The 15,920-nt window shown below is 32.4% G+C and overlaps 2 protein-coding genes across 2 annotated transcripts; both read left to right on the top strand.

Annotated features, from left to right (window-relative positions):
- Nucleotides 1-520: 520 nt before the first annotated feature.
- Nucleotides 521-10,366, top strand: TRIADDRAFT_25445 (uncharacterized protein; the record flags this gene model as incomplete). The annotated part of the gene is made up of 3 exons (XM_002112576.1): nucleotides 521-621; nucleotides 5,429-5,565; nucleotides 10,245-10,366. Coding segments are annotated over 3 exons (360 nt in total), but the record flags the coding sequence as incomplete, so codon positions are not given.
- Nucleotides 10,367-13,057: 2,691 nt separating this feature from the next.
- Nucleotides 13,058-14,158, top strand: TRIADDRAFT_24941 (uncharacterized protein; the record flags this gene model as incomplete). Its single annotated transcript, XM_002112577.1, has 1 exon — nucleotides 13,058-14,158. A coding segment is annotated over one exon (1,101 nt), but the record flags the coding sequence as incomplete, so codon positions are not given.
- Between the last annotated feature and the right edge of the window lie 1,762 nt (nucleotides 14,159-15,920).

The following is a 15,920-nucleotide window of genomic DNA, read 5'->3' on the forward strand; positions in this document are numbered from 1 at the left end:
AATTATGTCGCCTATTTAGCTGCTATTTCTGAAAATCCCAAAGAAACCGTGAATGTACGTGAAGCTGGTGCAGTCAAACCATGCTTTACATCCATTGAAGACACAGAAGTTCAGAAACGTGAGTGATATTCCTTACCTAAAGTTAAAAATGAGCACAATTAAATAATAGCAGCTTATGCGAGATCTCGTGCTTTGTTAATACGAACTTGCAATCACTGACTTTGTAACGTTCAAGAATCTTTACTGCTATTAGAGTAAATTAAATTATTAAAAATTACAGCTCTTTAAATTATTAAAAATTACAACTCTTTATATACAGTGTTTTGCATTTCCTTAAAATTTTAAAGAAATCAAAGTCTTTGTTGATCGTGACTTATAATACTATTTACAATTTTATATAGTAAATTGAATTGCTTCCACTAAAAGATATCTCAAATAGTAATTATTCATCATTCTAGCTACATTTGTATCTGTTAACGAGGCGATATTTTTCATTTACGTAGGTGCTGAGAAATTCATATGTCCTGAAGACTATTTTCAATGCAATAATTTGAAGCGTGTTCCTTTTTATGTCCGGTGCGATCATAAGCCAGATTGCCTTGATGGTTCAGATGAAGAAATGTGTGGTAAGTAGTTAGCAGAAGGCTATGATTTACAACTATAAGGGATTGTAAAGCGAGATGGGTTTAAATGGCTCTGCTTCTGGAAATTTTTAGAGCTACTTTTAAATTTAGTACTATCGCATTTACACTATAATGTGTCTATGTAATTAATCCATGTACGTTCCTGTAACTAATATCAGATCATTAATATAGCATACGTATACTTTTCGTTTATGATCCAATATGTATATCTATAAATACATTTGTGTACATATTCCCCTAAAAATTGCAAAAAGGTTTTTAATATTGCATCAAACATGAAAATGATCTAGATTCTTGACCACATAGATAGTGTATTCATAGTACAATTTCTAATAGCACTGGCAATACCGTACGTATTCTTGAATATTACATGACCTCTGAAAGTTTGGGTAATACATTCAGAAGGATATATCTTAAGAATATAATAAGTGTATGATTTTATCGTGAAATACTCATAAGATTGTAATATCAAACTTATTATCGTTGTCGCCATAAATAAGTCTACAGGCAATGTAATAATAGCACCGAAATCGAATGCGGAAACGGACAGTGTATAAATCAAGCTACTGTATGTGATGGATTTGAAGATTGCCACGATAAAACAGATGAAAGCAGATGTGGTAATGTTATTTTTGCTTTGAAATAGGTTACGATTCGTAGCAAGCATAATAAAAAACAATCTATGTACACTACTGATAAGCTACAATGATGAACTTATTCGGCTGATTACTTTGGAATGGGTATTTAAGTTAATTGCATAAATCCGCAAATTGATTTATCAGTTACGCGTACTATTAATGTGTATTAAGGCCGATCTTAAGAACTTTGAAGCTATTTATTATTTACACCATTAGTTAACAAATTTATGTACTACGGCTACAACTGTTAGCGATCAACGCCTAGATTATATAGTTGACGTTTTAAAATATGAATCTAACCTTGTTACTGATACTTCGCGCCATTGCATTTCTAGACTATCCAGAATGTTTACTTGGTAATTTTACTTGTATCATGGGCCAGTGTGTAGATATCGTAAAGCATTGCATGAATAAACATGACTGTTGGGACTCTCGAAGACAACAGAATTGCAGTAAGTTCAAAAATTTAAGTATTTTACGTCATTTAAATGGTTAAAAAAATGAGCAATTTCTAAAGCATAAAATATTAGTGCGAATATTTTCTTCAATGCACTAATGATTTAAAGTTTGTTTTATTACCGTTAAATTCATTTACCCGTAGATCTTATTTTAATTGCTTCAGTAAATTGCTTACATCTTAGGTAGAAGCTTTATTGACCCTTGGGGTTGACAGAACGAATACTAATGTAGTTATACTTTCTGCTGCTATGATTTAATAGGCTGACGTCAAGATAAATTATTGTATTCATATACATTAGACTACTTTTTAAGTCTGTACTGCTTATTAATACAATTAATTTCTAGTACACCCGGAGAGTTGCAATCGATACTTAACTCAACGAAAAGGATACTTTGCAACACCAAATTACCCTTATCCATATCCTGCCTTCTCCAAGTGTACGTACACTATCGCAACCGAAAGTACCACTAATGTTATTATTGCATTCGGAGTCGTGCAACTAACTAGCTGCGATAGCACACACCTACATGTTTTCGATCATATGGGAGAGCGTAGATTAGATTTCTGCGGATATGAAATTATTAAACCATTAATTTTACAAGGAACTACTACAGTTGTATTTTCGACTGAAAGTACTATTACTAGCACAGGATTTCGTGCAACTTACTCTTTAATAACAAATCCAGGTAAGACTGAAAGCTAATTCGTATGAATGAAGATTATTAAGATGTGTTGCAAAGCATTCGGAAGTAATATTGCAATTTTTGATTTGATGAAATCAGATACATATTTCGTGTTCATATTAAAAGCTTACCTTTGCTACTGTACGTAATTTATGCTGATGCATATTTGAACCTTATAGTACGCAGTTGTCCAGATGGTAAATTTCTATGCAATAGTGGAGTTTGCGTTTCGTCCACAGCTAAGTGTGATGGCATTCTTGACTGTCCAGATTGGTCAGATGAATTCGGCTGCGGTCAGTGATCTACATAAAAATTCATCAGTTTCTGTTTCCTAGAAATTAGAGAAATTAATAATACAACTTGTGTAACTCTTTCAACGCCACAATTTGTATAATATTAATTTATGCTATCAATTTATAATTTCTTTTAGATCAATCTTGTAATCACATCTTCACCTCACTATCTGGTATAATTACGTCTCCAAATTATCCATCGCCATATCCGATTCACTCTTTATGCAATTACACCATTTTAATTGATAATGCACGATACCAGACCACTCTCAATTTTACATTTTATGATCTACGCGAAATTGATGATGTCATCCAGATATTAATTGCTGAGGAAAATGGCGATTACCAAACTTATAAAGTGAATACAAATATAACTTCTCAATCTAAAAGAAAAATTTTCAAGTTTCCATTACTTAACAGAGTTCGTTTACGATTCAAATCGGACTATCTTAATTCTGGAGGTGGTTTTAAATTGATCTATACAACGCAAGGTTAGTATCTTTACGTTCGTAGTCATCACCTATAATGAATTAATTTATTTGGAAACGTAGTTTGAATAAGCTTATTTACTACAAGCCATTAAGAACATAATTTCAATCGATTAATTTCAAGATTGCTAATTTCTTTGGATACATTAGTTGAGCCGTTTACTCATAGATTATAATACTTTGATAAATGATACAGAAAATCATAACCTGAAATGGCGATCCAAAAAACGAACAAATTATACAGAAAATCTTTGACAAGATTAAAATATTTTCGGTCTAGATAAGATTAGCAGCAAAATAAAGCTAAATTGTAAATAAAAGAATCGCGAAAACATGTAAAACATATAAAGAATTATATGATATTGTAATATAGCATCTTGAGAAAGTATTCACAACTACAGAATTTAAAATGATATGATAGTTCATAAACAGCAATATGGCGTTACAGTAGCTTTAATAGTAATGAATTTTTACAATGTTAATCCTACTAAAATGCAGGATTAACCTTTATTTTATTATTGAGACTAGTCCATTACCCGTTCAATTGAACGGGAACACATACTACACAAAATATTACACTGAAACAAAATTCAGAGCTAGGTTATCATACTATGTATTAATTCGTTTTATAAATCTTTCTTAAGATATCAAGAATATTAGTTTCCTTACATAAACTGAAAATTGAAGCTAATTTAATTACTAATTCTTTTTTTTTCGCTAGTTCCTTGCAAAAAAGAAATTATGGGAAATGGCATAATTACCTCACCAAATTACCCAGATAATTATCCAATAGGAGAATTTTGCATCTACACGATTAAAGCCTCAGCAAAGGCAAAATATGTAACGTTAAATTTTACTTCGTTCCGCTTGGAATCCATATCTAGCGTGTATGGTTGTACCTATGACTATGTCAGCATATACGATGGAGACATAGAAGATCAAGATCATTTAATTGGAACATTTTGCGACATTTATCCTGTTCCTAATATGCGATCAACTCACGATACATTGATCCTAGCTTTTAGATCAGATTATACTTTTGCAAGACCTGGATTTCATGCCATTATTAAAGAGCATGACCAAAATCCAGAAAGTAAGTGAGTGTATCGACGAAAAATGGAGTTAGGATATGATATTGATAATTAATCATCCTATCAACCAACTATTTTTCTTGTATACCAGATTAGAAAAATGATATTCGCATTTGTTATAGGTTCATAAAATTACGCTGTACTATACTTGTATAGAACACAACATATATATTCTAGAAATATTGCAGCTAATTATGAATATAATCATTTTAACATTTCATAGACTGTTCCTCCGTAACTTCAATCAACACAGTAGCTTGTCTTAGTGGCCAGATAATAAACGTGACAAGTGTTTGTGACCGTATCAAAGACTGTGATGATAACTCTGATGAACAATTTTGCAGTAAATTGAGTTCCAATCATTTAATTAAATTAAGAAAACACATTTATGAAACTTATTTAAATTATTTCACTTATTTTCAAACTGATTATCAAATATGACTAGATTTGGCAAATTGCCTCGACGGTAATTTTACTTGCTTCATGGGTAAATGCATCAATTTCCATCAAAAATGCCAAAATCCCTTTTATTGCCGTTATAATCACAATTCCAGTTGTAATTGTTGTAAGTTGCAAGGCAGACCGTAATAGATTTTCTACATTAAATTAATTAAGATGACAGATATGTCGTACAGTACTATGATTAAATGTTAGAAAAATGTTATGAATTTCCGGTAAGGCATTAAACAGAAATAATTTCAAGTTAGCCTTTCCAGTAAAGAAAGTTCAAAAGTTTTGCTACCGTATATTAGACTCTAACTTACATACTGAGCCCTCTCTTATTTTATATCTTGGCAAAGTGTACAACCGTTACAAGAATGTTCAAATCTTCGAACAAGATCATGGTATCATTGAAACGTCCGACCTGAGTGTACCTAATTCAAGTTGGCACTATATCATCCGAGTAAACTCAGGAAAGAAAATCTTGCTCCAGTTTGATGAATATATTCCCTACAGTAATCTTAGCATCACGACATTTAAATTCTATGGCAATATCAACAATCTAACAGATAGTTTTACGTTTCGCACGTTGCGCATACCAAAGCCATTCCTCACAACGGGTAATTTCCTCCATATTGAATTTATTTCCAAACCTCGCGCTGCTTATTTGAAATTGAAAGCAAAGTTTAGTGCTATCGATGTTCTAAACAAGGCGACTTGTAATGCTAACGAATACCAATGCAGCCTTAGCGGTAAATGTATTCCTCGAGATGCTATGTGCAACAACATTTATGACTGCGACGACTGGACTGATGAATTATATTGTCGTAAGTTCCTTTCGTAAACTAGAGTCAGTTTTTAAACTGTCGATTAAAAGTGTAACATTAAGTAATGCTATTACCTGATTTAAGACGTCAATTTTAAAGGTGATAGCCGTTCCGGGCATTTTACCGCATGCTGTAAAGTAGAATTTTGCTTTATAAGTAATAAGGCATTAATATTACCCTCAGCAGCCGTGATGACAATGGTCTAGTACTAATTCTGTTGTAAAACTCGCACGTCTCATTCGTTAATTAGACTTGGAGAAAAAATGAAATGTACCTTACCTGATCAGTAATATCTTTACATTGTATGATTCTTTAATGTACTATGGCGTAACCTCACTATAGCATCCTTGACAAACAATTTTTGTTAGGGTAACTGTTTACCCAAAATCTAGATATGATTCGCATCATTGAATATTCTTAATATCTGTTGATTGTTTCATAGAAGATCTAGTAATTTACGTAGATTTAGAGAATTAAATCAGGTTAAAATTATCTTATGGTTCTATTATTATCTAGAAGCAAAAAATTGCTCTAAAACCTTTGAAGCCGTAAAAGGAACAATTGAATCTCCAAATTATCCTTCCAATTATTGGAATAATCTCGATTGTACCTATACCATTATAGTAAATCCAGGCTACACGGTTGAAATTCGCTTGGATGAGCTAGATTTACCGAGAAAAGTTGCTTATAAGCATTCTAAAGATTACCTCACGGTCTATAAAAAAAATTCAACAGAAAGTTTAATCAGTTTTTTCGGTAAACTAGAAGATCTACCAAGAAAAGAAGCTGTTATTGATTATCATATTATGGTCATTAACTTTTCTACTGATTTACTGTACACTGGGAAAGGCTTTAAATTATCCTTCAGTCAAGGTAACTTGAGATCTAGTTTAAATCATTAGCTGATATTATTAAATCAATATCGAATTCAGTTAAGAGTATAATAAATATACCAGAATAGTGTGTAATCATGGCCAACGTTGTAGCTAAACCGTTTTGGCTCTTATATTGTTATCATCTAGGTGCCGAACAGTGCAATAAGAACTTTACCGGTGAAACTGGGGTAATAACTTCACCAGCATATCCAAACCGTTATCCTTCCAATATGGATTGTACATATGGAATTAATTTGCAAGTACGAGGATTCTATCTAGATTTTGAATACATATCTATGGAACCGTCTGCAATCTGCAGCTATGATCATATAGAAGTTTCCCATATGCGACGTACATATAAGGAATGCGGAAATAAGACCAATTTTATGGAACAAATTCCGTCTAATTCAGCCCAGATATCGTTTTTTTCTGATATGTTCATCAATTATTTCGGATTTCTAGCCATGTATTACCCAGACAAAGGTAGGAATGAATAACATCATAATCTACAGTAGTTGCTGAAGTAAAGTACTGCTGGCTACTTTCAACACAGCTAAAAGGTAGCTTCTAGGAAGTGAACTGACTGTTTATTTCAATAGCCAACAGCTAGGAAAAATGCTAATATTTCGTTGCTGTCATATTGCATGAAATAATTGGATTCCATAGTTTTCTGTAGATACGGCCCTCGGAAAGATAAGCCGTATGATATTATATTTATTACAGTTATATTTGAAATGTTGGTTAGGACAATCTTATATCTAAGAAATTCTTACCGTATATCCAATCGATGCTCTGATTCCATGTTTTAAGTTATTACCCTCTATAGCTACCTAATAGATATGTTTGTACTGTAAAAAATCGCTTACTATTAAAAACTATTAACAGCTTTTTCATTAATATTGTATGTTATAGCTCTACCAGATTGTCCCAAATGGGACGTATTAGAAGCTGGTAATTTGGCAAGTCCAAATTACCCATTTTATTATCAGGGCATTATCTATTGCCAATATACAATTAATGTCCAGGAACAGGAGTTATTAAAATTAGAATTTAATGAATTGAAACTTGGAAGCTTTGGTAAATTGCCTTATGGTGCTCGAACTTGCAATAATGGATACATCATCATTTCATTATTATCTAGACCGAAAGAATTTATTAAGTTATGTGAAAATTCAGCGATATCTCCTATACATGTTTATGGACAACCTATAAAGATAACCTTTAGATCGTTTAATAAAACCGTGCCATTCCTATTTAGTATTAAATATATAAAAGTAAAAGGTAACGCAAGAAATAAAATTGTAAATGCACTATTGTGACTTACTAATTGACGTAATATCATTAGCATGACGTTCGCAGTGTAAGTAATATACCGTCATCCTTTTACTGCAATCATAATTCTAAAATTAGCGAGTGTTTTTTGGAGATCTTGTATCTGTCTCAACAATCGTAGTAATCTTGGATTTGAGCTTTTAATGTTTTCATAAAACACTGTACATTGCCTGAAACAATAGGTTCTTTCTCTTTACAGTTTAATGGTATGCTTACGGTACGAAAACAAATCTACTAATTATGATAATCAAATTCTATCAGTTGAAACTAAAGATTTTAGCTACTTACAACACAATAGAAAAGAGAAAAGCATATTTTTTGTTAATCTATCACATAAGCTATAAAAGTGCTGTATATAATGAACTCGTAGTAATTATTGGTCCAAATATTATGCTACAATTGTCATATATGCGTTTTAGTTGAGCGTCTCATTGGTGAGCGTTATTGATCTATAACGCGCCTATTTGAGATCATCCCATCTTGATAGTGCCGTTAATTCAAAATTCTCAAAAATTTAATTAGCAAAATCCTTCCCACATGTCTTACTTTTAAAACTTAATCAATTTCTTCTTATTTAATTTGTTAATGACCTTGCTATATTTAACTTCTGAATATTTATAGATAGGGTGTTGGTTAAGCCAACGTCTCCATCAGGTTTACTAATTTCGCCAGGATTCAATCAGGGTTTCTTTATTTGCGGAAGCATCCATTATGAGATCACAACTAGTGGCTATTCAAAGATTTCACTCACGTTTAATAATATAAATATATCTACCGGTAGTATCGTAGTCAAAGATGGTATAAAAAAACACTCAAAAACATTGGATGAATTTCATCAGGACTCCTCTGGAGCTACATTAACATCGAGCGGTCCATCAATAATGATTATGTATAGATTTGCAACATTCAAAAAGTATCTAGGGTTTAACGCAACCTATAAAAGTATCCCAGGTTAGAAAAATAGTAACGTAAATGATTTAGTAAATTTTATTTGCCATTATCAAAATACTTCGATAATAAATACAGATAATTTACGTTGTCTACAAATTTTAGCTTAGCTGCAGTCTGATATTAAAATTGGAATGTTGTTATTTGTATCATTCATTGCAGCTACTACCTCGTGTCCGAAATATCCAATTTACTGCAATGATGGCTACTGCATCGATCAATTGAAGTTCTGTGATGGGAAAGTGGATTGCTTAGACAATTCAGATGAGACCGATTGCGGTAAGTTTAATCGTAATATTGCCTAGTTATCTAATATTTTATTAAATTTTTCATTGATGCAGCCTAATTAGCTTTTTTAAAACAGACCTTGCAGTCGTTGTCATTCGATTGTATAGTGATAACTCAATAACAGTCTACCGTACTTGATTACCTTATCTTATATCAATAGCTACGGCTATCAACTATGAATCCTATCATTTCAATAAATACAACACGAAAAATTTCATAGTAATATCCAGTATCTCAATTTACAGATTTTTTTCTCGTACAATTTGATAACGGTGCTTTGGTTGCAATCGAAGGCGGAATTACACATTTAATTTATGACTTTAACTGTTATCAACTTATACGACCGCTACCTAAATCCTTATTCATTTTCTGCTTCTATTCTTTACCAGTATTCTTGTTATGTATCTTTTAAGTTCTACTGCAACCATCCAATAGTATACAAACTAATTTTAAAATAAGTTACTATAATCTATCTTTGCAGACAGTTATAAGATCACATATCTATCGTATATGTTAATTTATTTGATTTTTGTGCTAAACATTGGTTATTTTACTACATAAATGCTTCAAATTAATTACATCTTACATATGATTCCTTTTGCGTTTGCTGATTTAGATATAATTGATAAATTTCGCTGTAATGAATTTTTTAATGGATCGCAAGGTGTTATCCAGTCATTCAACTATCCTAATACATATCCAAGCAATGTCGAATGTTTTTATGGTATTACTGTTCCACTAGGCAATACCGTTACTTTAAAATTTACTCGATTTTACGTGCATAAATCTGCTAAATGCCAAACCGAGTTTTTAGTAATTCGCGATGGATCTGATCGAACGTCACCAGTACTTCATAAACTCTGTGGTCAAAAATTACCACCAGTTATTCGATCAAGTTCTAACTCAATATTGTTACAGTTTCGATCGAGAAATATTAATCGACTAGGAGAGACAAGCGGCTTTTCCGCCTTTTTTATTGAAAGTGATGGTATGTTAAAACTAAATATGAAGTAAGAATACCTCATTATGGGCTACACTTGTCAAAATGACGATTATAATATAGTAATTACTCTTTTTATATGCCAATAATTGTTTAGAAATTTATATGCTTACTATGGTATTTACTAGCACTACATCTTTTTTAGAAATAAGTATCCTTTTTGAGATTAGAAACTAGAATGCAACCTATAAATTAGTATCTATATGTGTACTTAATTTATCTATCAATCTGTTTAGAATATCGACCATGCTCCGATAATCAGTTTACTTGCCAAAATGGTGCATGCATCCCTTTAAATAAAAGGTGCAATGGCTACGAAAACTGTTTAGACGGTTCTGATGAATTACTATGTGGTTAGTCTTGAATTTTTATATCAATTTAACATATTTTACTTAATTAGTGTTGACAGCTAATTATTGGAAATTCTTCTTTTATGTCTAAAAATAAAATCAAGGGAATTCGTCCTGTTTCAATTCAGAATTTCGTTGCCTTAGTGGCGAATGTGTTCCAGTGGAAACTATTTGCACATCAAATTATACGTGCCTCGATAGAAGTCATGATAAATTATGCGGTCAGTTTATCACGAAAATAACATAGTTTACTCTTTCAGATACTGCCTTCATCCCATCTAGGGCATATAAAATATATTATTTTTATTATTGCAGATGCAGAATTTTTCAAGTGCAGAAATGGATCAAGAATACCATGGAATCTAGTATGCAATAACATAAAAGAATGTCATGATGGTTCTGATGAAATACACTGTGGTATGTACTAAGTATGACAATGCGATAAACTAACAATTTATGATCTGATTACAACATTTGTAAATTTCGATTAGTTACAATCCAATGTCCAAAACACTGTACTTGCCGCAGTACTATTGTAAAATGTAGCTACCTTGGCTTCGTTGGTATTCCTCAAATTAATGAGCCCAGATCAATTACTAAGCTGTAAGCTATATCTTGTTCAAGAAATGTAATCTCTTATATTGATGATACTGCTACTACTTATGACTGTTACTACAAAATATATTATAAAAATTTATATCCTGCAAACAGAGATTTAAGCCATAATAATATCACTCAACTCTCCGTATCCAATTTTAAAAATATGAATATCCTTGGACACTTGTAAGTCCATATCTATAAAAATATCAAATAATTGATATTGTAGTCGGAATGATGTTTAAATTAAATTTTTACGATTGTGGTCGATATAACAGTATTTCACAATTATGTACTAATATGATCGATATTTATTATAGTAGGGCATTAGCTATAATATCGCTTTTACCAATTTTAGAGCGTATCAACCGGTTACTTATTGAATAATCTTTGATATATTTAGGGACTTAAGTTTCAACCATCTGAGATATATCGATACAATAGTTTTTTCTAGCCTTCAAAATCTTTATTCGCTGTAAGTTTGAGCTGCTTGGTACGGTGTTCAATAACTAGAACTATTACCCGTTTTCAAAATGTTAACAGCCATTTTTCATTTTATGATAGTAATTTACGCTATAACCAAATTATTAGCGTGAATGGTCCACCCTTAACAGCTTTGCAAAATCTTCAAACATTGTATGATTTCTATTTCTAACTTAAATACGTTTTCAGTAACACAATAACTCTTTCCTAGAATACAATGCCCGTAGCCATTAAACCGTGTCAATTAATTTACGTATAAGCAATGTCTTGTTCTTTATACTAATTTGATATACACTTATACTTAGGCTGTTAGATGACAACGTGATATCAATATTTGATGGCGAAGCGTTTAGTACAGCAAATAACTTGATGAATCTGTAAGTATTGTATGCTTAATGCGTATCTTCACACCTTAATTCTTAGAGCTGCAAGTTAGAGTTGGTATATGTACAATAAATGTAATAGATTCAGCAACAGTATCCTCTAAGTTGACTGGTTACCGCATACTTTATATGTTAGTCTATGTTTTAAGTTTAGCCTTTATTATTAAAATAAAGAAATTTGCAAAAACAAAATTTGACATCGATGGTTGGAGTTTCAAATGGCCTGACTAACTTACGTATCATGTAAGTTGGATATAACTAATAATAGAACTTTTTCATCACCATTCAAATAAAGGAAATATTCATATAATACGAAATTATGAATTTCAGGCGTTTGGATGACAATCAAATATCAACAATTAGTTGCCTGGATATTACTTCCGCGGAAAGCTTACAAATACTGTTAGTAGTTTCGCTCTTTTTTCCATACTATTTGCTATCTCAGGATCATTTACGTATTACAGTTTTGGTTACTATCTTAAATGTAGGAGTTTATCTGGCAATAAAATTGATGGTATTCCAAGTAGCTGTTTTGCTGGTCTTTCCAACCTATATTCTCTGTAAGAAGGAATTTTTACTTCGTTAATTATTGTGCTTTACTTCTAAAGAACAACAGAGCGTGAAATCTGAGCAAAATTAATATTACCCGTTAGGACGTAGCACCAAATGCCGAGCCAATCCAGCTATTAAGCCTAATCTTTTCTTGATATTTTAGGAATTTGGCATGTAATAAAATCAATGCCTTAACATCGGATTCATTTGACGGAGTAAGACAATCCTTGCGCTATTTGTAAGTAAAAAAATTATGTTTTTATCGTCAAATTTTGCTGCATTTATTGGAGAGCACAAATTTTATTTATTGTCAATCGTATTGCCAGAATTCTTTAGTTTGTATTTATGGCGAGCAAATGTTTATGTTTGAAATGATAGCTTAAGTCAGTGTTAAAATATTACGTAATAGTGGAACTTCACCGATTAACATCGATTGTACTTCGCAATATTATTAAGGTATTTGAAAAGTAACCCATTGCGTAACATTTCTCAAGATGCCTTTGATGGTTTACATTTGAACTTACTGTAAGTTTTCCCTTATTGAATTATTTTCAACCATGATATTATTGATATTGAATGCGAAAAAAATTTTAAGTTCATTTTGCTTTGTGCGTATGGAATGATATAATACTGCATGTTAACGACTGTTTTTTTCATTCTCTATATAGTGAATCCAGCAGTGTCCGCGTTTGTTGCTTAGCTAAAACGGCAAAACGATGTCTTCCTGAGCTAGATGCTTTTTCAAGCTGCGCTGATCTACTTGCTCATCCCATATTGCGAGTTGCGATATGGATTGTAGGTATCATAGCACTAATTGGAAACACATATGTTGCTTTATGGAGACTTAAAAGAAACATTAATACCGTCAATTCATTTCTTGTTGGGCAACTAGCAATTGCCGATTTCTTAATGGGAGTTTATTTAATTATAATCGCATCAGCTGATGCTTACTTTCGTGATAATTACAGCGAAAACGAACGAAATTGGATACGAAGCATAACATGTCAGATAGCTGGATTTTTGGCTACCTTGTCTAGTGAAGTTTCGGTCTATATCTTGGCTTGTATCACTACAGACCGTCTTATTTGTATAGTTTACCCTCATTCAAAGTCAAAAATAACATTAAGATTGGCCAAAATAATAGCAGCATGCGGCTGGATTTTAATTGCTATCATATTTGCGATTCCACTCTTTGACATACAATTTTTTAGATATTTCTATTCCAAATCTAGTGTATGCTTGCCGTTGCATATTGCAACCGGTCAAGTTAATGACTCTGATCGATCATGGCTGTACTCTATCGTCATGATTACTTTTACAAATATGGTAGGTTGCCTCTATATCTTGGGTGCTTATATTGCTATTTTTATTAAACTACATCAAAATAAGAAAGTCTTTAGCAATAAGCATACTAATAAGCAAGACCGCGTCGTAACACGAAATATGGTTCTAATTGTTGGCACTGATTTATGTTGTTGGATTCCGATTATTATCATGACTTATTTGACTTTAGCTAATATTCCAATCGATAAGACTATCTTCGCTTGGGTAGCTGTCTTTGTTTTGCCACTAAATTCTGCAGTTAATCCTATTATCTATACAATGTCATTGACTATCTTTCGTAAACAAACCATACAGCCTCATCCTAGTATAATTGATGTCCATCAACAACGACGGCGATCAACTCTAATGTTGTTTACGCGTTCACAAAATTCCAATTTTATCAAGCAGATATACGACAGTTCAAGTACAACCGTTACTAGTACTCGAAGTAAAAAATCGTAATTATAATATAATCATTGAACATCAACTCGATTGTAAACTAACTTCGGCTGTCATTTTATAATTGTACTCAAAATTTCAGAAAAGAAATTTATTCCATTTTAATAATATTTTAAATTGTTTTACTGGTATAATTTATAGAATGATCCATAGAGCATTCATTTCGTTCAAACTATGATCATAAGAACTATAGCAAGTAATAATATAATTCTACAAAACTATGTATAAGAATCATTTTATTCTAATCTAATAATCACTCACGAATCTAGCCTATTTTGCTACGATATCCTAACTGCAAATAATAAATAATTGCTATTGACAGGTCTACGACCAATGGTAATATACTATCTGTTAAATGAGCACATTATCGTAAACCGTCAGCAAAGCGACGGAAGTTTGCACTAGTAGCATCTAAAATGTAGCCTAATTTCGCATGACAATTAAACTTTGTAGTTAATATATGCATACACCTGTATCGTTGAGAGTTTCTATAAAATCCATTGCTGTATATTAGGTTACATAGCATTTATTCCTTAATTGGTATTGTAGTGTGTGTGTACTATATGTGTTCGTGTTTAAATAAATCATAGATTGTAATTAAATCTACATAAATCCTTTTCGATAACTGTAACATCCACGATAGAGGTATTTATACCATCAGGATAAAGTAATGCATGTACTAATAGCATGCCAAATGAAGCATTATTTCGTGTGACAATTGAACTTTATAGCTGTTATAGGCTTACGCCTGTATCGATTAGAGTTTCTGTAGAGTTCAATTCTAGAACCTTATTAATAGAACGTTTAGTTTTGATACTAGTGAACGCAAGATTATGCCTATATGGATGAAGGCGCCGTGCACTAGCATTTCAGAACTTCCCACTTAGCCTATAAGCTTGATCCTTAATAGAGATAGGTAGTGGAGCTCTTGTAGTACTAGTTTGATAGTCCCATTCACTTGCATACTACCCAATCTGATGCTCAAAGATTAGCAATGTACGCGTACTTTAACAATTCTAACCACAATTCTGCAATATACGACGCTACTCTATCAAACATCCAGATCATGATTGGTATGCAATATGCGAGCAAAAGAGCAGTTATAAAAGATCGTAGAAAGTTCGATGATCCATGTTAGTCATGCTGCTTAAAAGGAATTGATATCAGTGGATCCTGGATTCATGATGATTTATATCAGGTCATTGCCATCGGCAAAGGGCTAAAGAGAAGCAGGTAAGCTCGATTGTAGCCCCAAGAAAGCCTCCTCCAAGATACAGTGCTGTCGTTACTACCTAATGACCACAGTTCGTTACTACAGGTAGCTGTGCATGTGTCCTCATTGATGCAATTATCCTATTAAGCTATCGCGATGACTACATTGCAACGGATGAAATCTAGAGACCCTTAAGGGTTTCAGGATCAGGAATGAAATCTATCCTGCTACTGCCATTTCTGAGCAATTTGCTCCAGCTTGCATGCAGCCTCCAGCCAACATGATCTCAGCCTGACTACTGACTGTATAATCATGGATTATTCGATGAAATGTGTACTGTAATATGCCGTAGTCCATGGCCTATTCGATGCACCGTGTAGTGTGCAGTAGTCTATGGCATAATCACTCCTCAACTAATGGACAGTAGTATAAATAAATCGATTCTTTGCCGATTGCTTCTTCTCCAACCAAGGTAATTCGGAATTGCAGAGCCATGGACAGCAACAGGGTTACTACCGTATACAGTGTACAGAATAGAGTCAATAGTATGCG

This window comes from Trichoplax adhaerens, genomic scaffold (assembly GCF_000150275.1).
Source record: "Trichoplax adhaerens TRIADscaffold_5 genomic scaffold, whole genome shotgun sequence".
Classification (NCBI taxonomy): Eukaryota; Metazoa; Placozoa; class Uniplacotomia; order Trichoplacea; family Trichoplacidae; genus Trichoplax; species Trichoplax adhaerens.